The sequence below is a fragment of the Eublepharis macularius genome, chromosome 7 (assembly GCF_028583425.1).
Source record: "Eublepharis macularius isolate TG4126 chromosome 7, MPM_Emac_v1.0, whole genome shotgun sequence".
Classification (NCBI taxonomy): Eukaryota; Metazoa; Chordata; class Lepidosauria; order Squamata; family Eublepharidae; genus Eublepharis; species Eublepharis macularius.
Window position 1 is genome coordinate 46,518,363 of NC_072796.1, and position 26,156 is coordinate 46,544,518.

At 41.6% G+C, this 26,156-nt stretch overlaps 1 protein-coding gene across 1 annotated transcript in view; it reads right to left on the reverse strand.

Moving 5' to 3' along the window:
* Positions 1–10,417: 10,417 nt before the first annotated feature.
* MBOAT1 (membrane bound O-acyltransferase domain containing 1) overlaps positions 10,418–26,156 on the reverse strand; it is a 39,048-nt gene continuing 23,309 nt past the window's right edge. Inside the window, exons 6-13 of the mRNA XM_054984986.1 lie at positions 22,917–22,971; positions 21,549–21,732; positions 20,751–20,943; positions 18,462–18,565; positions 17,999–18,063; positions 16,881–17,013; positions 13,474–13,625; positions 10,418–10,661 (exon numbers count right to left, since the gene is read on the reverse strand). Coding sequence (XP_054840961.1) covers positions 10,526–10,661; positions 13,474–13,625; positions 16,881–17,013; positions 17,999–18,063; positions 18,462–18,565; positions 20,751–20,943; positions 21,549–21,732; positions 22,917–22,971 — 1,022 coding nt within the window. The 3' untranslated portion in view covers positions 10,418–10,525. The remainder of the gene's footprint in view (positions 10,662–13,473; positions 13,626–16,880; positions 17,014–17,998; positions 18,064–18,461; positions 18,566–20,750; positions 20,944–21,548; positions 21,733–22,916; positions 22,972–26,156) is intronic.

Genomic DNA, 26,156 nt, shown 5'->3' on the forward strand with positions numbered 1-26,156 from the left:
TTAAAAATTAACTCAGTTCTTAATGAGTAAACAATGGATATTATATGAACTCTGAATCCAACACTGTAAAAAACTGCTGACATTTCTGAACTGTCTTCAAGGTTCCTACATTCATTAGAGTAGCTACAAAGTCATGTGTGGAAATGGCCAGACTCTTTGATTCCAGAAAAGGGTAAATCTGGTATATTAGCTAAGGCTAGTGAAGTTATCTTGGCTGACACTTGAAAACTCAAAACAATGCTGGGGCCAGGACTCCGGAGCGCTTGCAAGCTGTGAGTATGGTCCCTAAGAAGGTCAAGCATGTGTCTGAAATCCAGCTGATAGGGTCCTCTGCCACCAGATCTCCATATTTTCTATACTGACCTTTAGTCATCCAGTACATTCACAGAAGAACTAATGACACCTGGTGTTGAAAGATAGAAGGAGCAGGGACTGGGGTTACTGGCATAAATGAGACAAGATGGACCCTTGTGTAAACCACATGGGAACAGCACCTCCTTCTAGAACCTCCCAGCTGATTAGGAATGGAAAAGCATTAAAAACACCACACTCCCATATGTAGTGTGGTCCAAAAAGGATATAGTTATCACAAGAGTTCTATATGCAACAAGATGGGAAGGTGACCATAGTAATGATGGTGCCTTATTTCACCTTGTTTTCTACTTCAACTATATTTGGATCTATCCAAGCCTAAATCTGTATTAGATTGTTAACTCACATTCCCTTTGAGGAGCTCCTGTACTACAAGCCCCCAATGGCAGATTATATGGGAACAAACAAATCAGTCTGTTCTGATCCCGCTGTTGGATCAGTTTAAAGGTCCTAGTCAACTCAAAGAAGCAAGGGTAACACAGACTATTCTGCATTGGACTTTTTCACTTAATGGTTAAAATGGCCCCTTTTGACAGCGATATGATGTATTGATGTTACCAGTTGATAAATATTTATTGCTGTGCTGTGAAAAGAGTCATCTGTTAATTTATGCTAATCAAGGTGCTGCTTAAAGTACAGAAGCCAAACAGGGTGGCATTCCCCCCCCCCCCCCAAAAGCTGGTAATCCTAATTCTACACCTTTGTTTCACTGACCATGCATAAAGAAGCTCCTTGTCATTATAATATGTGTATGGGGAATCCTATGGAAGGAAAGAGGTCCAGAGTCATTATAAATGGACCTCTGCAGCATCGCAGCCACATTCACACAGAGAAAGCTTTCAGGGAGAAACAGAAAATAATGTTTTGCAATTACAGCCCACAGCTGCTGCAGCTCCAATATGCTTGCTATACACAGGTGCAGCTATTACGACAATGAATAGTACACATTAAAGGTGCCATCTATAGGGGTAATAATACTAGGGCTGAAAAGGTATTTTCATTTGCAGCCTGATGTTGGAAAGGAAAAATGAAATAACGTAAAATAAAAGAAGGCAATTCACAGGCGGCCCTGACTCAGCTGCTGCTTAGAAACACGCTGGTCTCAAAGAAGTCGAAGGCTCTGAGGTATTAGCCCAGCAGGGGAAAGCATGAAGTGGTTCAGAGGTGATTCCTTTTTAGCATCCAAAGAAGATAACATAAAAACTGTGCAATAGAAGAAGTGGACATGCACGCGTTTCCAGATAACACTTTTGTTTGAGTGAATACATTGCCATTTTCTCTCCCCCATCTTGGAGAAAACCTCTAAATACCAGTGCTAGGAGGCAGCATCAGGAGCAGGGCTTTTTTTCAGTGGGAATGCAGTGGAGCTGAGTTCCGGAACCTCTTGAAAATGGTCACATGGCTAGTGGCCCCGCCCCCTGATCTCCAGACAGAGGGGAGTTTAGATTGCCCTTTGCGCCGCTCAGCGGCATGGAGGGCAATCTAAACTCCCCTCTGTCTGGAGATCAGGGGGCGGGGCCACCTGCCATGCGACCATTTTCTCTGAGGGCAACCCACTGAGTTCCACCACCTCTTTTCCCAGAAAAAAAACTGTGGTCAGGAGAGATGTCAGCCTCTGCACCCTGTTTGATAGTCTTTGAGGGCAACAGGTTGGCCACTGTATGAAACACTCTGCTGGACTAGATAGAGTGCTGGTCTGATGTCAAAGGGGTACTTCTCATTTTCTTACAAACCGAGAATATGCTGGGCATATTCTTTTCTGGGCAGGGCTCTCTAGTTCACATCTCTGGCATCTGTTTTCAAACATTAGAGCTTAGCCCTGGACAACACCAAGCAAGATCAATGGGAGATAGTAGCTTGCCAGATGGCTAAAAAATGTAAACACTATAACAAAAACTGCAAAAATAGTTTCAGCAGCATCAACGATAAAATCATAGCATGAAGTCATACCATAAAACGCACCCCATAAAACAGTCATTTCTAAAAGCCGCAATAAATGAACTCATAAGCATAGGCAGGACAAATGATCAGAAACAGGCCACAGTAAAGCAAAACAAATTAAATCTGACAAACTGTCAACCAACTTCCATCAATCACAAATGCCTGGAAGAATTAAAAGAGTTTTTAGTTGCCACATGAAACTTAACAAACTTAATGACAAGCCACCACAACACAAAATGGCCTATTTCTGGTATCTATCAAACATATTAACTATCCACTCTTTAAAAGTCTACAAATGAGGATCTCCTCAAAATTTCATTGCAGAGGATGTAAAACCAACAAACACCAGGAGCAGCACATTCCCTAAGGGCTGCTGAAAACTTCTGCCAGGCATCTGATACCTGATAGATCTGAATTCTTTAACTTTGTTTCCTGATAGTAATGCTGATTTTAACAACAACAACAACAACATTCAATTTTTATACCGCCCTTCAAGACAACTTAACGCCCGCTCAGAGCGGTTTACAAAGTATGTTATTATTATCCTCACAACAAAACACCCTGTGAGCTGGGAGGGGCCAAGAGAGCTCTAACCCAAAGTCACCCAGATAGGCCACTTAACTTACTGGGAAAAATTCCAGTCAGCTGCTGCCAGCCTGAACCAAAGCCTCATGTCACCCTCTGATGAAACCAAAAAGGAGAAATACAAGAACAATCAGCTTCACCCTGCCAGCCTGGGAAGGGTACAGCTTTTAAGGAGAACAGTGGCACTAGGATTGCCAGCCTCCAGGTGGTGGCTGGAGCTCTCCTGAATTTGCAACTGATCTCCAGGCCATAGAGAGCAGTTCTCCTGGAGAAAATGGCTGCTTCAGAAGGTGGACTCTATGGCATTATACCCTGCTGAGATCCCTCCCTTCTCCAAACTCTGCCCTCTCTGGGCTTGACCCCCAAGATATCCAGGAATTCCCCAACCTGGAGCTGGCAACCTTAGCATCCAGCTTCACCCTGCTAGTCTAGGCAGTAGGCCAACAGTAGGCCAATAGCAGCAAGAAGAAGCATGGCTGCCCAAGGCTTCGCCTTGTTAGCCCACATGGGCAGGGCTGGCAGGGAGGCAATTTTCAGTATTCTTTCCAATCTTGTAAAGGAGCTACACTAGCTGCTTAGCAGATCTCATTTTGGGGGTAACTGCTGAAACTGAAGACATTTCTTTGAGCTGAGTATAGAACCTGAGGCAATAGAAAAATGGTTTCTTCCTTATTCTCAAGCTTTTCATAGAACTGGGCTGAACTGAAAAGTGAGCCACACTGACATATGTCTACAGTATACATTTGTCCTTGAACACACTTAGTGGCAAAGGAAGGTGACAGTGTTGCCACTTGATTCCTTTTCTACTGGACTCCAGACCCAAACCAAGCCCTTTTTCCTCATATGCCTCTATAATTAATTAGTTTTTGCTCCAATTAATTGGGGTATACAAAATTTGCATTTTATTTAGTACCCTTATCCTCCAGCTGGGGTTTCAGTTTGTCCAATGTGTAGTCAAATTCATAGACCCTCTGTTTCTTCTGGGTATTTCGATGTTCAGTAGTTTTATTTTCAATATTTTGGTTCCTCTCTGAATACGAGGCCAGGATTGCCAGTTTTCAGTGATTCATTGTATGTGCAGCTTTAATGGCAGCTTGACCTGCAGGAATTAGGAGGTGATAATGCTTGAATGTTTCTAACTGATGGAGTAGACGCTAGTGCTTCAGTAAATACAGTAATCTTTAAGGTACTACAAGACACTGTGTGTGTGTGCGCACGCGCACGCGCGCATGCACTGCAGCAGACTCAGAGCAAAACTACAAGTGACAAAAGGCACAGGTTGGACACTTTTCAGCTTCCCTCAAGTTTTGATGGGAAATGTAGGCAGCTTGGCGGAATGTTGGACGAGTGACAGTTGAAAAGTCCATTGGACAGCAGTCAGAAAGCCAAGCTGCAAGACTAGGATGCCTACATTTCCCATCAAAACTTGAGGGAAGCTGACAAGTGTCCAACCTGTGCCTTTTGTCACTTGTAGTTCCACTCTAATATGGCTAACTGGCAAGAATTTGTGTATGCTTCAACTGCTTGTTCCTGTAAACAAGGCTGGCGTCAAAGTCACAGGTGCAAGATAGTCCAGGGTTTCTGGTCAGTTGACAACTTGACAGCCCTAGGCATTGCTTGTTTGCCCTCAGACTTTCTGGTTTAGTGCTTTGCTTCCGTCTGATTGCTTTCCTTGAGCTCAGCTGTGTTTTCCAGGCAACTTACCAGGCAGCCTATCAATCCAGTTTTGTTTTCATTTTACTGGCATCCTGTGAAGTTTCAAATTAATTTTAATGTTTCTTTCAGTTTTAAGGCTTGTTTAAAAGGCTTTTGTTCTGCCTGCTCTGGTGAACTGGGGCCTATCATGAATCCAGAGAAAAGGTTTGTAGACAATATGATGCTGTGTGCTTAACCAATTCTTCTGTTTGCTTTCAACATTTTTAGACCTTACCTGCCTGACTTCTGGGATGGTGTTCAAGAACCTGGTACAGCCTCTAACTATACAACATGCTTCTGTATCCCTGGTATGGTTGCCAGCCAAGGGTTGGCAACTGGCAGAGTCGGGGGGGGGGGAGCAACGGTATTACTGCACTTCTGGGAAAACTCATTACATCATGCCTTTTTAGGAATCACTGAAAACTCTATGGTTTCCCCGAAAGTGACATGACACTGTTGCTCAATGGCAATTTTTTGTTTCCTCCCACTGCCTGCTGGAGGGCAATGGGAGCTGGGGGCAGGAGATCCCCCAACCCAGTGAGCAAATAGTAAGCTTAATTCCTGGTCTCTAAATTGAGGAACACAGCAAGCCCTCATGATAAGAATTATGATCTCAATGTGCCTGGACAGCATACTTTTAAAATCAAGTGATATTATCTGATTATTTTATGTCATTTTATGGATCCCTGTTTGGTGAGTGGAGAAATCTTGGGCATCTATGAGCTATTTAAAAACATTATAAGCACACTTTCACATCTTACCTCAATCATAATCAAACTTGAAAAGGAATCTGGAACCTCTGAAGGTGTAGGAGACCAATTAAAATGGACTGTTCTGGAGGCAAATAGTTCTTAATAGATTCCTAAAGTTCCATGGGGAATTTCCTGCTGACAAAGCCCTGGTCAATTTGTGGAATATACATTTTAAATTGTTCATAGTTGACCTCTCCCACCTCATAGAACCCATTCTGTTGCTTCATTGGCTTTGGAGGTGGGGATGACAAAGGGGTGGGGGGCTAGCTGACAGCTTTGATGCAAAGGGAGAAAAAAGTCCAAGGAAGTGCAACCAAAGAATATTTGCAAATCAGCCATGTGTTCAATGCAGTATATCCCCTTTCAAATAATTAAATTGCATTTACAAGGACAGTAGATTAATTGGATTTAAATTCCAGATGACTGCAAAAGCTGAGAAATTAGTTACTAGTCCATTCTAATGAGAAGCAGTATTAAGGGCCTTTCTCTGACAGACATATAGAACAGGGTTATAAATATTTCATATTCAATTAATTGAATTTTGCCCTCTGTCTGTGATGCTACCTTGAAATGTTAATACACAGAGATGGATGAAAAAAGAAGAAAGAAGAAAACAGAATCTAAAGACAAGGTAAAAAAAATATCATCACAACAGAAAAACTGTATTCCTCACACCAATGCTACCCATAACAGTGCTTAGAAAATAAGCTTGAATATTAATTGGTTCAGACTTCTAAAGAGGTTGAAGAGATTTTTTTAATCAATCAGACTACTGTCTTATAAAATGGATATCTGCAAAAGACCTGTTTTGCCAGAGACCTGTTTACTGAAAATAGATTTATAGGTATAGTTGCCATGTTGAACAATCCTCAATAAACAGACTTATAAGGTTGGGCATCAGTCCATGAGTCCCATTGGAGCAAGATAATCAAACCTAGAGTTGCCAACTCTGTTGGGAAATTCCTGGAAATTTGGAAGGGGTGGAGCCAGGGGAGGGTGGAGTTTGGGGAGTAGATGGATGTCAGGGATGTGATGCCCACCTGCCAAAGTTTCTCCAGGTCAACTGATTTCTGTAGTCTAGAGATCAGTAGGGATTTCTGGAGAACTTCAGGACTAACCCTGGAGGATGGCACTCCTTGCAGCGGTCAGTTAGTTGCCCCTGGAAGGCCTACAAGTGGATCACAGAGGCCAAAGTGTCTATATTCATTTCTGCTCCATTCCCAGCAACTGATACTGTAAGATACAATGCTTCTGAACATGGAGGTATGAATTTGTCTAATTCCCCTTTAAAGCCATGTAAATTTGTGACAGTGTATTCCATAAAGTAATTAGACTTTGTCCTGAATATACTTCATCAACTTTAATGGGAAAAGGATTCTTCTATTCGTGTTTCATATGTTTATTAGATATTTATAAAACTACAACATGCCCCCATAGTTATTTTTCTAAAGTAAAACGCCTCCGACACTTTAGCTTTCTTCATGGGGAAGGTGATTTAATCTCTTGAGCAGATTGCCTTTCTACATCTGTGCCAGCTCTGTAATATCCTTTTTGAGCTAAGATGGCCAGAACTGTACACCATGTTCTGAACCTAGCCTTATCATGGATCTGTGCAAGGCTATTATAGTAGCCATTTTATTTTCAATGCCTTTTAAAAAAAACTCTAGCACAGAGCTGACCTTTTCACCATTGCTGTTTGCCAAGACTGACATTTTGATTGAGCTATGCACTCTCTCTCTATATATAATTTAAAATATATATATGCATATATATATATATATGCATAATTTTATATATATATAAATTTTATATATATATATATATATAAATTTTATATATATATATATATATATATATATATATATATATATATAATTTTATATATATATAAAATTTTTTATATATATATATATATATATATATATATATATATATATATATGCATAGCTCAATTAAAATGTTCCAGCTTAGCATCCTCTTGAAGCTCTTCACATTCCCCTTTGGTTTTTACTATACTGAATAATTTGTTATCATTATTTTAAAGTGGTTAACAGTTATGAAATCTATCACATTTGAAAGCAAGATTCATAAACCCCTTCTTCACTGGGAACATAGCACCTCACTATCTCAGAAGTCAAGCCAAAAGGCATGGAATTGGGCCCTTTCACACGTTTGGTCAGTGTGGTGCTGTTATTTTTCATCTGCACCATGTCAAAATATGTTGGGACTGATGAGTGCTGGTGCTTTTGTCACCAGTGCCATCATTGCTCATGTCACCAATTCTTTCGTGTTTTTTTGGCATGATGAATCGATGCATCGCTGGAATGCTGAATCAGTTTCCTGGATTTCTCTCTCTCAACCCATTGATGCATTGATCCTATGCTGGATTTTTTAAAAAAATTAAAAACAAGTGGAAAGGAAAATGGAGAGAAGGGGGGCAGAACGGAAAGGAGGGGGAGGGAGTGGCTGGTGAGACAACAGTGACCAATCACAATGAAGTGGGCTGGAAGGTGGGAGGGGAGCAGAACAGGGTGGAATGCTAAAAGACGGGATAAAGAGTGTACACTGAGAAACAAGATTGGAAAATGGATTTTTTAAAAAAAATCGAGGCATAAGTGCTCCCAGGAAAGCTGCAGAAAAGCCACATAGTGGCCGGAGTGACTACTCATGGTGGCAAATCAGGTGCAGATGGTCATGAAAAAACGCTGCAGTATGGGAACTGAAACGGCAAAACTGACCCATGCAGAAGGGGTTATAGTAACTTGAAAAATGTTTAAAAGCATTTGAAGTGCATGATCCTCTTTTTAAAATGCATTCAGGAATGGACTATGGTCTTAGAAAGACCCACTGGCAGTGGCACAGGCAGGTGCATTCCTGCTGTTGCCTTAAAGACCTACAGCCAACACTCAGCAACTGGGGCTAATATTGAAAAATGGAGGGTAAAGGTAGAACAAGGTATGATTCATGTTTATAACTGTAATACAAGGGGTTATTTCAATTGTATCTTCCTGAAGTCACCACCAGATTTTTCACACAGTATTTATTTTGTAAAAAATATTTTTATTTGCTTGTTATCTTTGTATGAATATATCTTTGGCGTCATGAATCCATAACAGAAACATCATATCCCTCAAAGGATGAATTTAGCACTGAAGTAATAATGAACAGCAGCAGCATGAACTCTGAAAGCCTTATCGTTTTCTCCGTAGAGGTGGTCACCTAGTAATAGTTCATATCACCCATTTACATTTACCATCTAATTTCAAACACTCAATCTCTTGAAGATCAAAGTACATCAGAAAGCATTTTAGTATTCTACAGAAACAATTGCAAAATGATCATTTGTCATATCAATACAGCATTTTAACAGGGTTTTTTTTTACATCTACAGTAAAAAAAGTATCAGAAGTAAAGCTAGTTCCTGGGAATGTGCAATTGCGTAAGGAACACTCAGTTGTTGTTGGGTGTGCAGACATGCCAACACCCATCTCTGTGACCACCATAGTGCTCTTTCCTACCAGACTCTTAATGGGCCTTGTGAAGCTGAGCAACTGAAAATCGGTGGTGGAATCGGATAGACACATTACAAGTGCCGACTGGCATCTATTCAATTGTGACAAAAACAGAATGGAGGGGGGGCGTGGAGGAGAAAAAGATTTTTCTAGCAAGTCTAGCTAAGGGATTAATGCAAAGTCCCTCTGAGTTATTTCTAAGAGTCTGAGTTCTTTGCCTTAATATTGGCAAGGATGAAAGCACACACGTAGGGCGCATCAGCAAGACATTATGGTGTCTGTGAGGGAGGGTGGAAAGTACCTGCATTCATAACTCATCTTCGCGTACAGGCAAAACATGGAGTTCGGTCAAAACATCCATGCTTCTCACCTCAAGTGGCACACTGTTAAATTTCACTCTTTTCCACAGTGTTCCCTCTTACCTCGTGTGTATTTATTTATGGCTGATAGCCCATGTTTTTACTGGAGAGGTCTCACTCATGAAAGATGTCTGCCAAAAGATGTATGGGGTGAGCCTGCTTGTTGACCTTGGTGTGCTGTCTCCAAGGCAAGGCTTAAAAGCAACAGGAGCCTGTCTATGTAATTCCTGCAATCTACCCATTTGCACTTACATGATGCACACTGAGAGCCAAGCTAGAAGAGACGAATTACACGAGAAGGAGCACATGAAGGGTCGCAATGTTAGCCAGGAAAAAGAGATCAGAAGGCTTTGTCAGTTTCCCCTCTCTACAGAGCTGGGGAGATTGCTCCACAGAGGGATTGTTAATTTCTTCTTTGCCTTCCAAAGGTTCTGTCAGTTTCATCTCCCCTTCTAAGAGGTGAAGAGGAAATAAACCTTCTGAGCAGAGATCTCCCTGCCTCTGTAGAGAGGGGAAATTGACAAAGTCCTTTGATCTCTTTAAAACTCAGCTTCCTGGCTAACATTGCAACTCCCTTCACGTGCTCCTCCTCGTGTAATTTGTCTCTTGTCGCTTAGCTCTAAGAGTGAAATCAAACATGGACTGGAAAGTGTAGAAAAGTTGAAATGCAATTCTGACAGTGTCATCCTGGGCAGATTTACACTCTTCCAAGACCATTGACTTCCATGGACTTAGGGAAGTGCAGCTCAGCTTAGTTTGGAGATCTGCAGTGGAAAAGGGGGGGGGGGTTACATTGGTGGAAACGAGTTCAGCTTCCTATTAGGTCATTAATCAATTCAAAAACCTGCTATGAACATATTCCGCGTACCTTCTTTTATACATAGCACATTCACAGCAGGGGAGGGGCCAAAAAGTGCTTTAAAAGGCAAGTGTAAATTTGGTCCGCAAGTTGCCTTTGATTTTAATTAATCCCTGAAAAAATATTTCAAAGCTCAAGAGTTTTCTAAGCCCCAGTGATTTTTTTCGTCATCTCATAATGGACAGATAAAATAAATGTCTCTAAGACATAAAACAATTTGAATACATTAAAACACTCTATTAAAATATTCTCTTTAGATTTTTAAAAAAATCATAATTGATGCCCCTTGAGGATGTAAACATTATTCAGGGATGTTCCTTTCCGTCCCTTGAAAGGTTTTTTTTTTTTTATTTTAAATTAAGCCACTAGATGCCACAACTGAGTACTCCGTGTATCCTTCTATAGCCAGCATCCGTGTCAGTGAAGGTTCAGCAGCTCCGTTCTCAGGGATCATTGTTGTTTCTTGTTTATATCAGAATTCTGTGCGTCTCGAATGGCCATCCGCCTTTTCCTGTGGCCTTCGGGTTTCTTTGGCAGCACCAAGACCACAACAAAACATAAAATATGCATATGGAAGTAAAGTGACCTGAAAGTGGTAAAGAAGCAGCAAAAAAGAACATGAATTCCTAGGAATATAAATAATCAAAGCTAAGTTACACTCTGTAACAATCAAACGCATTTGCATGGCTGCATTGCTCGAAGGGCTTATAGCCTACATGATATTCAAGTACTCTCTTGCCTCCCCCTTCTGATGTATCCCTGTCCTGAGCAAGCAGAAGTTTTGTTCCTGGAGGTCACAAAGGATCTTTGTGAATAATGGGGGAGGGGGATAAAATGGAGATCTGCAGTGGGAAAGGAGGGTGACGTTTGTGGAAACTGCACACATACACCCTGCCTTGGATGGAAGGGGCCTTCTATTGTTGGGGAAAGGATACAAAGCAATATGCTGGAATTCCACAGGCAGATTACATTACTAAAAGAATTTTTTTAAGAATAGGACTGACCCTCCTACTTGCCTACTGATCAGCAGTCTCTAGGAACAGTCCTCAGATCCACTTGGCAGGAATTGGATCGAGGATACTGATGGGCTGTATTTCTTCAGGGACTCTTCTCCTTCCCCATCACACCCTTAGCTTGTTTCACTCCCAGCTCTTCATCCTTCCCCCAGCTCCTCACAGGGGCAAGATTCACAAATTTGGATGACTGTCCATTGCATTTCACAATGAAACCAACGCATCAGTTCTTCCTACCCCCATCTATTCCCCATGAAAAGCCTACATATGTACTATTTTATGCAAAATGTCTTTAAATTGAGCAGAATAAATAATGCATTGGGAAGGATTTGGATTGTTTTTCCATGTATTTTAAATGGATGAGTGGTGAAGAATAGCGAAGTATATAAATGATACTGCCTGTGTGCATTTGGTTTTTGTATTTGATCCAGTAGTATATGTAGGTAAGAAGCGCCTCTTTATTACAACATGAAATTCTGTCACATTGCCGAAGCATGTAACACATGTGCAAAAATCCTAAATGGGGTGAAGGAGATTTAGGTTGGAATAGAAGCTGTCATTTTTATGCCAAAAAGAGGAACAAGACTGGCAGGGATAGCTTTAGGAGGTCACAAGAGTATTATGAATTGAGGACATGCATTATCAGACAAAATCTCCAAGGAAAGGTAAGTGTTTTATTCAGACAAACTTGGAATGGTTTGTACAGCAGTTTATAGAGGCAGTGTGGTGTATCAGTTAGAGTGTTAGCCTATGATCTGGGAGACCCAGGTTCAAATACCCACTCTGCCATGGAAGTTCACTGGGTGACCCTAGGCCAGTCACACATTTTCAGCCTACCCTACCTCACAGGGTTGTTGTATGGACAAAATGGAGGACAAGAGAATGATGTAAGCTGCTTTGGGTTCCCACTGGTGAGAAAGGTGGGATATAAATGACTTCAAATTTTTTTAAAGCATCTATTATATATAGCCCAAGGCCATTACAACCAAGCACAGTGAATTAAAAAAAAAACATAAATCATAGATATCATTGCTAAAATAGCTACGCCTATACATTCTCTTGTTAAAAAATGACACCCTTCGAATGCGGCTTTCATTTGTTCCTAGCTGCCAAAACAAACTGTGAGATTCTGTAGGATATAAATGAGTATACATCTGAAAGAAGGAAAATCAGCTTCTCTGCTACAGAGGAAGAGTGCAAGCCCTTCAAAAGTGCTGCAAGAAATTTGGTTCTAGGCTATGTACAGAGAGGACCGAAACAGAGCACTCCATATACAAAAGTGCAGAGTAAACCATTTCCAAGAATAGTGGCCATCAAGCAAAGCTGTTGCCATGGTCAGAAACCGGACAGATGTAAGTGCTCTTCTGCCATTAGGAAGAGTGATGTTGGTCAGATAGGAAGCTCTGGCAAGGTCCCTTTTAAATAGTTTCTATCAGGGTGAAAATTGGGAGTAGTTAATGAGTGGCTGCAGATGACAAACATGAAATGTACACTGAAGTCAACTAAAGCTCATGTGAAATAAATTACATTAACATCCAGGAGTTGGATGCTTCTCCGAAAGTGAAAGAAAGATAATCTCACCCAATTTCTCTCTTCTTTGCAGCCCAGTCCAATGTGGCTTTTTGTCTCTAAAAATGCCATGATTCCTAGCTTAGCCTTTTGGCGATCAAATGAGGCCAGCAGAAAATCTGGTAGGATCCAAACTTACCATACTTCATCTCACCCTTCCTCCAAAGAGCTTAGGTTTGCATACAAAGTGCTCCCTCTCTCCCTCAATGTATCCTCAGAACAACCTTTATAAGGTATGCACACTGCTGGGACATGAGCTGAACAGTGGCATGCCAACCATGCAGGACTGGTTCTCCTTCTGCACTATTAAGACAAGCCCCTGAAGTGTTGCTAGCGACATGGGGTTAGCACAACAACATGGGAGAAGGCAACAGGCACACCCATCATGGCCTCCCAGACCTTCAGAGCCACCAGCCAAGTCCCACGCAAGCTGCGCTAGGTACTGGCAACAGCCGCAGGGCTTGACTTGTTCTCAGTGTGCTTGGCCAAATACAACTCTCCCCACAAAAAACACATTTGCCTTTCTATTGCCAGCATAGCAACATACACGCTGGGGTTTTTTGGACGGCCAGGCCCCCCAAAAATTCCTACCCCTGGGCAATGACTAGCCCAGGAAAATCCTGTGAGCTTCCTGGAGGAGAATAAGACTCTGAGCAGTTTGCCACTCTGTCATAGACAAATACATACCTCCCCCTTTTGCATTTCTTCTTCGGCAATAGCAAAATTTCACTCAGCTTTGGTCACGGACAAGCATGTCTTCTTAACAAGGCCTATTATAATTATTTAATCTTGTATTTGTAATAGGAGGGAGCTTACCTGTATAATTTAATTGTGGGCTCTACAGCGAGCAGAACGAACGGTGCAACCGTATAACAGACAGACAGCTGAGTTACCAACCAGGTAGCAACATCATAGCTCATCTTGAGAGGCATTGAAGAGGTGAAGAAGTGCCGAAAATTGCTTCTCATCTTTTTTTAAAAAATGAAAACATTAGAAATTAATTTTAAATGTAACTACACCTTTCAAATACTTTCTACTCTAAGCACTTACCACTATTAATATTATGTGGTTCTGGCATAACAGCAAGAAACAGTCCAATTTCTCCATTCCTCTTATGAACTGAGAATCTCATGAATTATTAGGAAGACATAATAACAGTACCTTTCTGCACAAAAATTCTCTGAAAACATGGCTTCTGACACCCGCAAGCGGCAACAACTCTCACTGTGGCAAAAGATTTCTGCAGCTACCCAGCCAGGGATTCAGTGAGAAGCATCTTGAATGACCAATCCCAGTATAGGAACTTGCATGTTTTCTAGGATCTGGTGGGGCACCTCTCGCCATCCCTAGCAAAGGCCCCACTCATCTCCCCCGGGGGTCGAAGATGGTGCTCAAGTTTCCCAAAAAGGGTAACTCCAGCTTCCCAAGAATGGTGGCTCCACTCTACACCTTTGCAGGCTAGCAGAGGTGTGCCCACAAGGCACTGAAGTGCTGACTCCCTCCCTGCAGTTCAAAGGGCCATCAGGACCACACATCCCAGAGTGGGATGGGGGCCCACAGAGGGCAAGCAGGGAAGCAGCAGGCTGAAGGCTGGGGTGCAGGAGGAGCAATAGGGTTAGAGTCCCAGTGGGAAATGGGTGCAGAATTTGGAGGGGATCCAGTGGTCCTGGGAAAGGAGTAGAGCATATAGGCACTGCAAAGGCCTTTTTAAACCCTCATATACTATTAGCAGTCAGACCCCCTTTTCACTCTGAAAGGACAGTTTATGGATGAAATATCATAAACCCCTTCCTCATATGCCATAAGTCCAAGGCACTGCCTGGCCCAAGACAGAGTGTATGCTAATTGGGTGGAAGCCTGGAAAACTACCAGAACATGAGTCAGAGATGACTGACTGACTGTCCCTCCACGCCCTGGAGAGATGCAGAGATAATAAGGCTTCCTGAGAAAACTCCCTGACTAATCTCATCAATGCCATCCTTCCCCTCACCCATTTACCCTAATTAAAGCTATTCAGCAAATCTGAGAGCTTTTCCCATCAGGTAATTGCTGGATATTCAAGCGCTTTCTTAAACCTAGAAGTCCACCTAGATAAACTTATCAAGCCTCTATTGTTCTCAGGGGTCATTTTGTAGAAAAAAAGCTGGAGGAACTCATTAGCATAACTCATTAGCATATGCCACACCCCTTCCCATCACTGGAAGTGTGTCGTTAGCATAACTGATTTGCATATGCCACACCCCCTGACATCACCTATCCTGGCTGTTTTGGACCCAATCCTGGCCATTCAGGGCCAAAATTGGGACCAAAATGGCAAAAGGGGCTGAAAATGGCCGAAAAGAGGCCCAAAATGGTCAGGATCGAGCCACTGCTGAGAGGGAGAGTGATCCACCACCCGTCAGAGGCCCAATCCGGGCTGTTTTGGCCCCAATCGAGGCTGAAATGGGCCCAAAATGGCCGAGAGTCAGGTGGGCGGGGCCACCTGACACGTGACCTCTTTGGGAAACTGCCGGAACTGCGTTCCTGCGCGTTCTCCCTCGAAATGAGCCCTGATTGTTCTATCTCCAGACAAACCTTTTAAGGTATTGTTCTGGAGAGCAAGAGGTCAGTTTTGCCCCAGGGCACATTTTATATAATTGGACTTTCCCAGCCATGTGCTTTACGTGTGTTCTGGGAGCCATACCTGCCCCCCCCCAAAATTTGTTTGGGCCTTCTCCTCTCCTCCTCTCCATGAAATGCTGGTTGCTTTGCTGCTCTTCAAGACTGAAACTGTCTTCTCCTATTTTCCTCCCTGATTTTCTTAGTTAGTCTTGTATGGAAGCAATTTGTATTTGTGTTATTGCCCTTTTTATTTCAATTTTAATTAAAAAACCTTTCCCATTGAACATCTGCCTGATTTATTTGAGAGTTCTCTAAGGGAATTATCCCCATACACATTGGTGGAGATTCCGAGTTACCTCCTTTTTCTTGTCTCCTTTAATTCTAATTCCCCCAACTAATTAAAGAGACCTCCTATTTGGGTAGCAGTATGCCCAGCTGAGGAGAAGGTGGCTGAGGCGGCTTCCTGTCTCCAAGCAACCAGCGAGAACCTGAAGGGCAGAGAGGAGGCATTTTGAAAAGAGAGGAAGGGCCTGGGGTAAGGTTGAATCCCCTTCCTCCACCGGTGAGGCCATCAGAACTCGAGGTCAAGATCCCCCTTTTTGCTGAGGAACAGGAGGCTCCAGCAGCTGCACTGGGCCCCTCTCTTCTTGGTCCCAGCACTCTTCCTGGTGCACCCATCAAGCTGCACTTCTTCATCACCCTTCCCTGTGTCAGGCCAGAACCTCTCATCCTCCCCACACATGTAAAGGACAGCTTTCCACATTATACATGTGGATCAGTATATGAATAATGTGTTGACGTTAGCTGAAGACTGTCCCGTGGCAATGCTCTAATAGGAATTTAACATGTGGGTCATAAGACTATGTGGCCACAAATTTTAGCATACCGCTTTCACACAGACACATCAGAAATATTGTGTAGAACTCATTCAGATTGCAGAGAGGAGTTTTCACAGAACTGGGAATATTTTGTTGAAAGACAGAGTGGTAGAGAGCAAAGAGAGGATAAGGAATCTGGTGGGGTGACCAAGAGGGAAGGAAAGGGGAAGTATCTGAGCCATCATAATCCTTGTTCCAAACCCACTAAAATTCTGCTTTAGTTTCCGAGAGTTCTGGAAAATGATCTTCACTAAATGGCAAATTTGGGAAGGTAGGGCTACTACAAGATTTCCAGGAAGCTAATTTTTGCACCAAAGGCCACGTCAGGCTCATTGAAATGCATAAAGAAGCCTTCATGCATAGGAGCGTGGTGGCCATACCTCAGCAAATGTGAAGTTTCAAATACAAGATACCTGGTACAATTTGGGAAAAACTGAAGTTTGTTATATCTACTGTTTTTTGTTGAAGGGGGGAAAAGGGGGGATCACCTTTGACCACCAAAATGATTCTGCTGGGTGACTATGGAACCTGCACGGACAAAACTCATGAGAGATGGGAACTGTAATAAGGAGGGAAATTGGCTGAGACTGATTGAAAAAGCTAGCTGGACCCATCCCAGGATGTTGTAAATCCCAAGGAAATGAAGAGAATTTATGCTACAATAAAGTGCCAACCAAGCTTGATGCCTTTAACAGGTTTAACTAATTATATCTGGATCACACAAAGAGAAAAAAAGACACCTACTGCTCTGGCTGCTAGTGTCATAAAGATTCCAGTGATAAATGTAAAATAATATCCAGGGTAAACACCATGCCATACAGCTGAGAGAAGAAACGTTAAAGCTGTAGGGTACCAAGGAGCTCTATCGTAGCACACACTGGGAAGGAAAAAGACCACAAAAATTAGAATAATTGGAAGCTCAAATCAGGAGAAATAGATAAGCTGCACCCTCAAGTGTTTTTAAACCCACCCACCACAGTATTCCAAACACCATCTGAGGTGCTGTGTGTGAGCCTGGAAGCAAATCGGGTTAGTGTACATATCAGTTGAATATGAGGTCTGATGACATTGTCATATTGTCTAGCAAGGCTGTAATCAAATTAAAATAATTTTAACAACTTTTCAAACAACAGCCGAGATAATATGAAGATGGTCGCAGAATCAAAAAAGCGTCTAAGTGACATGGCCATAACTTGTCTCAAAAGAAGTAACAAGCCTAACAAAACTTCCCTAGTGAACCAGTCCCTCCGGTAAGGAGAATGCTCTGGTTCTTGTAGCTTCCTGATGGATTAAAATGCAGGAACACGCAGACGGTGTGCCAACAAAACATTTTGCATACATACAGCACTAAGCTTAGAGAATTCCATGTAAAATTATGGGAGTCCACTGACTGAAATGTTACTAAAAATCTTACAGAAAAATGAAGGCGGGGGTGATTCTTTAAAGATCTATAGTGCAATCCTATAGAGAGTTACTCCAGTCTAAGTCCATTGACTTCAATGGGCTTAGACTGGAGTAACTCCCCATAGTATTGCACTCCTATTGTTCTGTGCTTCCATCTTGTTCTTTGCATTTCTATAAATTATATTGCTGTTGTTCTTAGCTTGCATGTTTGCTTTTAAATAATATCTTTATACAATTTATAATTTTTATTTATATCTTTGTGAGTCTTTTATATAGTTTTAGGTCTTGATATTTTTGTAAATCCCTTTGATGTTTTTTTCTGGACAGTTTAATCCTAAACAGTTTTTCTAGTTAGTGCAATCCTAAGCAGAGTTAAATCCTTCAAAGCCCACTGATGTTAATGGGCTCAGAAGGGTGTAACTCTGGTTAGGACTATACTGTTACGATATTATTCTTACCGTTTAAGCCAGGCAGTGGTCTGCATATTCCAATTTCCTACATACATTTTAAAACTTGTTGCCATCTAGGAGACAAAATTCCCATGCATTACTAGCTTGCATGTACATCAGCCCATATCCAATTTTAAATTATACTTTTGTTGTCGTTACAATGTTGTCGTTAGAGGGATTATTATTATTTTTACATAATTTATACCCCTCTCCCCAAAGAGGACCCAAACCACCTTCTACCATTCTGATTGCCTCCATTTTATCCTCACAACAACCCTGTGAGGTAGGTTAGGCTGAGAGTGTGTGACATGCCCAAGGTCATCCAATGAGCTTCCATGACACAGTGGTGATTTGGACCTGGCTCTCCCAGATACTAGTCTGACAATCTAACCACTATACCTCACTGGCCCTATACATGGCTGGTGACGCTCATGATCTCTCACCCTTTTCATAGTCATTTATTTTTACTCACCTCAATATTCCTGATATTTAGATTAGACAATAGATCCCAGTGGTAACAGCCTCTTTCATCAACACCGCTAAACCCATAGCCGGCTGCATTGTTGATCATATCAGCTGTAATATAAAAAAGAACAAAATCAAAAACAACATATTAGTCTGAAATCCAAAGCTCTACTCACAGATTGCCAAGGGTTTGGGTTGTGCCCAGCGGAACCACATCAAAAACTGATTTGAAAACCCCCTTTGGTGTCTAAACAAATTTTATTATGTGATATTGGAAACTACTGCTGGAGAAACGCAAGGCAAAAGCCCTCAGCAAAATGTGGAATGAATGGGACGGCTCTTTCAACCAAAGTCTTAATATATACAGTGCAGGCTCAATCTAGCAGGATTGCAAAAACAGCACTACACAAATGTAACAACGTTAATGCTTACTAACAAATTAGTATTTCAGAAGAAACACAGTGACATATCACTGAGAAATCTATCCTAGTCGGTCTGGGGGACAGGAGTAGCTGAATTTGAGTGTGAAGTTCCAAAAAGATCTATTTGTCAATAATTCATCTATGGATTGAATACAATAGATCGAAAGATGGAATTTTGCTATAGCATTTCTTGTTCTCAAGACATACTTTCACATTAAATAATGCTGCTACCGATTAGAGATTGGTATAACCACTGCATTAAGGAACCCTTGTCAGCAGAGCATGTCGAAGGCCTGCCTGTTGGTTTCATTTTCAGTGAAATTTGCCAAGACAGAAGGGATTTTCAGGGGGGTTTTTTAGGAGTTTGACTCTCACAGAGAAGCACTGCTGTCTTTTTATACAAGCAAGAATTGCTAAGCAGCACTTTTATTTGATCAACAGAATGCTCTGTGTCATTAAATAAAAGTGGTTGAGAAAGGAAGGAGGGGCTGAATGATATTTTGGGCATCAGTGGGAAGAACAATGGAAGGTTTTGCCCACTGATGTACAGAATCTCGTTTTCTCCCCCAAATCATGATGTTTTTCAAAACAGAATGTTGCCTATGACTCGGTTTTTCCATCGACCCAACCAGGGCTTTTTTTCAGCTGGAACGCGGTGGAACGGAGTTCCGGAACCTCTTGAAAATGGTCACATGGCTGATTGCCCCGCCTCCTGATCTCCAGACAGAGAGGAGTTGAGATTGCCCTCCGCGCCGCCAAGCAGCGTGAAGGGCAATCTAAAATCCCTTCTGTCTGGAGATCAGGGGGCGGGGCCACCAGCCATATGACCATTTTCTCCTAGGGCAACTCACTGAATTCCACCACTTCTTTTCACAGAAAAAAGCCCTGGACCCAACCGTACATTCCTCACAATGTTTTCTGGTTCCAGTTTAAGCAACTGCTTGCCAGTGCAGTGTGGTGATTAAAGTGAAGGATAATGTAAGGCATTCTGGGTCCCTACTAGGGAGCACGACAGGGTATACATGAAGTAAGTAAATAAATAAAATTACTTTCTAACTTCTGCTAACAACAAATAGTAGTAATGAAAACAGGTGAGCCGAAAACTATCAAGCCCCTTTTCTCATGCAGATGTATGCTTTTAAAAATGTAGCTGAATTCCATTCAGAAATAACAATGCATGATATTCAGAGCCCATCAACAGCGGTACAATAACAGTTCTGAGCAAGGCAAACTTAGCTCCCTGAAATCTATCTTCCCACCTCTCCTGCTTAGAATGATAGAGCAGGGTGGAGAGGTGGAATCCTGAAACCCTGCTCTGGGTACAGCAAGATGGAAGCTAAAGCTAATCCAAGGTCCATTCTTTGCACGAAAAACCTCTCATGAAATCCAGCTGTGGACATTCTCTTGGTCAAATACAGTATGCTGTGCTCTACTGAAGCACTACTGCATGATGCATTTTCTCCTTACTAATAGCACACTGTGGTCTGGTGTGCATATTTAATGTTGACTGACGAGCGAAGAATGAGATGCTTGGTCTGGATTATCACTCCCAGTTTTATGACTTGCACTTGCCGTGGGGCTATATCTGCACTGTCTAGAGAGAGTAAGGGTTCCTAAATAACATTAACTCAATGGACATGGTGTACATGCAGCTAAATACTAAAAGTTTGTTGATTTCAATTGCACTCAGATAAGCTAAAAGTTGTGGTGACTCCTTCTGCCACCCCCAGCATTGTTCTGATCAGGGACTTTACAGTGTTTGACCAGTCATTCATACTCTCAAGAGTAGATGTTGCAATATAACAAACAGCTTGTTCCATGCGTTTTTTTTAATATACATTAAGATACAAAAAGAACCATTGTGTCACTCTTACCGAGCGTCCACGCAAAATAGTATTTTGGCTTTGAAGCTTGCATAACAACATATAAGTAGCCAAGTCTTGACAAAAAAGAAGTCTGATCGATAAACTGCTTATCAACAATGTACGAAACTGGAAAGCTCTTGGTAAATGTCAGGAACAAAAGCAGCGATACAAGTACGATGCAAAGCTTGTGCAGAACAGCTCCCTGGAAAGTACATTAAAAATACTGAAGCAATCATTCTTCAGAAAAGGCCAAAAGACAAAATGTTTCTTACAAACAAAAGACCCATATCTAATTTGCTAGTGAATGCAGTGATCTTATTGCCTGCCCTAGCTATTTTCCAAGGAGGACTTGGAGGTAAGGTAAACAATAATGTCTTTATACAATTTGTTTCAACATAGTCTCTCTGAGACTCATAACTATGTAATCTGCCTTAAGAGCAATACTAAAAAGACCGGTAGACTACATTTAATGAGCAATACAGTAAAACCATGTTGCACAAATAAAGAACAATGAAATAAAAACAGTAACACATACAATAGCCTGGATTCCACCAATGGCAATATCCATTAACGGTGCAATCTTAAACAGAGTTACACCTTTGAAGTCAATTGAAGTCAAGTTAATAATGCAATCTTATACTCTTCTCTCCCTGTTGCTATGTAAATTATGAGTTCCAAAAGTTAAAGCAGAGTAGGGAGAAACAATAAGGGAGGGGATCATTCAAATACTGGAAGCTGTACTGAGCCTACAGGTTAGGGGAGGGTATAACAGCATCCAAAATAACTACTTGGCATTTTGTAGCTTACCATCGGAGAAGGCTCAGGAAATTTATCGTGCCCCTTTGGCTTCCAGTTGACTTCTAAAAGCTTCATCTGCACATGCCTCCCTTCAATGAAAGCTATGTAGTCTTTGTAATTGCTGCAGGGCCCCACTAGGATACTCAGAAAGTTGAGCTGATAGCTCAAATACTCCAGCAAGGAAGGCTTTATTCTGTCAAAATAAAGCCAACAACAACGACTGAAGGAGCAAAAATTCTTGAGTACCTAGTATTATTCATTGGCTGTTTAATACTTCCCTATCACTCTGAGCAGCTGAGGGTGCTACTCAGAGTTGCTGACACTTTACCATCTTGTAACACATAGTTCATATACAGTCAGTTTGGTGTAGTGGTTAAGAGCGCGGGACTCTAATCTGGAGAACCGGGTCTGATTCCTTGCTCCTCCACTTGAAACCAGCTGGGTCACCTTGGGTCAGTCACAGCTCTTCCAGAGCTCTCTCAGCCCCACCCACCTCACAGGGTGATTGTTGTGAGGATAATGATAACACAGTTTGTAAACTGCTCTGAGTGTGGCTTTGTCCTGAAGGGCAGTGTATAAATCAAATGTTGTCGTTATTATTTTATTTGAGAAAACTAGTAGCAGCCCTCAGGATCTGCTTCCGCACACAACAGCTGCCTTGAGCTAAGAGGAAAAGTGGGGTACACATTTTAATACATTTATAGGTCTCATGTCCCAATGTGAAAAATAGAGAACAAGGGTAAAAATGGGCGCTGAAACCTCTCCTAGTAATAAATTTGGAAAAGATGTGCATATGCTCATAGACACACACTTTTGCAGGATTACTACCTACACAAGATATTTACTAACAACTATACATGTGCAGAATACTGAACATAAGGTCATGACTGAAAAGGATGTGCCAACCCACCCGCCTCCAATCTTGATTGCATCTGCTGGGAGGGAATTCTGCACACTCGTGTGCCCATGTGTAATGCATTTGTATCGGAAGATCTCACTTCTTCCTCAATTAGAGATCAAACCCTTAGCCATGATTTCATATCCTCTCCAGTTTCAAAAGACAGAGGAAAGGCATGGTAAGGTATGTTACATATGCGTGGAAAGAAGTGGGGGAGAGAGAACATATGTGAGGCACAAAATGTTTAAGTAGCTGATATTCACACATCTGCATGTACATCATAGTAAAGTTAGTGAAAACAAGTAAGAAAAAGAGATGTTCTCTGCTGTATATATTTCAACTGAGGGAAGTGAAGAGCCCATTAAGAGAAACCACAAAATGAATCCACTCCGAAATTTAAAATATGAACTCCACTCAGCAGATATAACTAACACAATTCCATTTAAAAGATTAAATTATGAGTATAATTACTTTCTTACTTTATAGCAAGTTGATTTTGCTCAGTTGATAAGTCTTCAGCTTTCCGGCCTATTCCTAATGAGAGAAATTCACATCAGACAATGAAAATGCAAACAAACGCAATTATAGCAGTGATATTATGTACATTAAATAATGCTGTATCCTTCACCGCTACGAGATCCATGTTTCCCTCTACCCCATTATCCTGCCTCCTTTCACCGTTCTTTATCAGAGAGAGAGCATGATGTAATTGTTAAGAGTTAAGAGTGTCAGACTAGGTTCTGGGAAACCAAACAAACGGGAAAGTCTTCCTCTCAAAGACACACAAAAAAGGGAGCCGCCAGGCTCAAGGAAGAACACCAAGGGGCACCAATATGAAAAATTCCGTTGTTAATACCAAACGCCCATACAATAATACAATACAATATAAATGCAATACAAAAGGCCAATATAAGGCAAAATTAATACATCCGTGAGGTGGCTTAAATAAGCCCGTATGCCGGCAGTCCGTAAATGAGTCCAACCAGCTAAACCGGGGAAAGGCAGTCAACACAGCGGGAAACAGCGCCCCCCCCCCAAAGAAAGACAACTAATAGAATGGACTCCAACGAAAGATTTTGGCCTGAAGAAAGAAGAATGCATTTCTGAAACGAGTAGTGAACAGGTAGACCCAGCTTGTCGTCCACACCCTTTTTCTGCAATTCAGTTTGGCAGATGCATTGTGTTGACTGCCTTTCCCCGGTTTAGCCGGTTGGACTCATTTACGGACTGCCGGCATACAGGCTTATTTAAGCCACCTCACGGATGTATTAATTTTGCCTTATATTGGCCTTTTGTATTGCATTTATATTGTATTGTATTATTGTATGGGCGTTTGGTATTAACAACGGAATTTTTCATATTGGTGCCCCTTGGTGTTCTTCCTTGAGCCTGGTGGCTCCCTTTTGTGTGTGTAGGTTCTGGGAAACCCGGGTTCAACCTCCCCCTCCCCCCATGCATGCTTCCTGGGTGACCTTGCATCAGTCATACACTCTCAGCCTAACAAACCACACAGGGTTGTTAGGAGAATAAAATAGAGGAGAATTATGTGAACTGTTTTGAGTCCCCATTAAGGAGAAAAATGGGGTATGAAATTAAATAAATACTTTTTTTTTTACTAAACTTTATGACTTCACAGTAACCAACATTACCTGGGACAACTGGGACCAGATATTCTGAGAATTACTTTAATATGTAGCTCTCCAAAGTTCATACCATAACAGTGTTGATTTTTAAGGGGGAAAACAGTGGAAGGAGAAAAAAATCAGCTCCCTTTCCCTCAATGACACATCCTTATAACAGACCTCCCCACAGCTGCTTTTTAACGTTAAAAGATGAGAGATCTATTTCTTAACCCGAGACAGCAGGCTCCTTTAGAGACAGGCTCCCCCAACCATTTTATTTTGCCTTCCACAGTTGAAGAGCAGAACTTGAAAGATTTTTTAAAAGGTTTACATTGTTCTGCTCATGTTAGCACACCGGCCCTCTTTACACGTAGTCAGGCTGATGATACTCCTTGTGGCATCATGCTGCAAAGTCTAAAGAAGGTGTTGGGAACACTACAAATACTTCATTTCCCCCCCCCCTATCAGTTACGGTTTGAAACAAATCCTGGAACCCGAAGTTTGTCAAGAATGTGAAGAATTTCTGACAGACATGCCCATCCCCTACAGTTCCAGGATACTGAGGGATGAAAGGAGGGTTATATTTTAAACTTACACTAGTTTAATAGAAACACCCTTTCAACTCATAGTTGGACAACTGAAAGTCTGTCACTCTCTATGCAAAATCCATTCTAGGGCTAACTTCAAAACTGGGACCAATATTTACAATGGGCACTTGCGTGAGGGGGAGCTAGACTGGAGTAACTCTGCTTAGGATTTCACTGTTAGTTACTTGGGAATAGCCATTCTAATTTGCTCTGTGAATGGCATCTTATTTTAACTATATTTCTATCCCCCACCCCAAATGCATTTCTATCCCCTCCCCCTTTGAATGAGTTTGATTAAAGGTAGTGCTCCAACTAAAAAATTTCAAGGTCTTATAATTTCTACAGTTCATTTTTCCCCATTAAAAAAAAGAAACACACAACAGACAACACTTAAAATAAACCAAAATATGACTTTTGCAAGTGTGTTTCCACTTGGGCAAATTTTCTCCTATAAATCACATCTCATTTTGTTCCTGGGCTCCCCCAGACCCTGGAGTTACTTTGGGTGGAATACAGAGGGCAGACTCAAAAAGAGAGGACCCAGTGGTAAGGAACAGGCTTTGCAGTTGCTTGTAATTATGGACATTGCTGCCAGAAACAAGACCAGACCAGAATTCCGCTTGTGCACAGAAATATTTCTATTATTATGCTGTAGCCCCTGAGAAAGCCTGGGTGGCTTTCTCTTTCACACAGCTATTGCTAGCTGTGTGTCAGGCTTGGTAACTCGCCAGCTACCTCCAGCTAAGTAGAGACCCACGTCTGAACTGCAGACTACTCAACCTCGGTCTTCTGCAGAGGGAACGTTTGGCCGTGACCCAGCTCTCATTGTTTGGCTGGATTATTTGGACTGCGTGACGTTGAAAAATTGTATTGGTTTCTGATACATGCTTACTGAGAGAGCGCTTATTTAGATACTTGATTCTGGTGTTATTTCTTTATTTTGTATAAAACAGGTTGATTGGTTATTGATAGGAATTAGATTCTTTAGAAGTTGTTAATCTCTTGTATTTGTACTTGATTAATTTGTTTACTATTTTTGCTAACCATTGCATTGCTTAGTGATAAGAGAGAGGGGAACAGTTGCTGTGGTAAGAAAAAGATCTTGACAAAAGTGCTGTGAAAATGTGGACTATGATGTTTTGTTTATTCTTCCATAAAGATGAATTGGATAACAAGAGTTTAAGTTATGTAGGGTCAAACTAGACATGATAAGGACTATCACATGGATTTTTTTACATGTAAGCAGGGGAGACTTTTTTTACACATAAAAAAGCACAGGTTGTATGTGTTGGGGGGGGGGGTTAAAGCTCTGACTTTCTTTCTCAACATACATCACTTTGTTCTAGTACTTGAAGCAAGAGAGTACAGCAAGGTAAAGGCAGAGAAGAGGGGAAATAAGCTCCCCCTCACTTAAGTGCTTGTTTTTGTGTAAAAAATAGGTCTAAGATCCACTGTATATATTTATGAGGCAGACAGGTGAATAAATACATGTGGCTGCCCTGTCCTATCT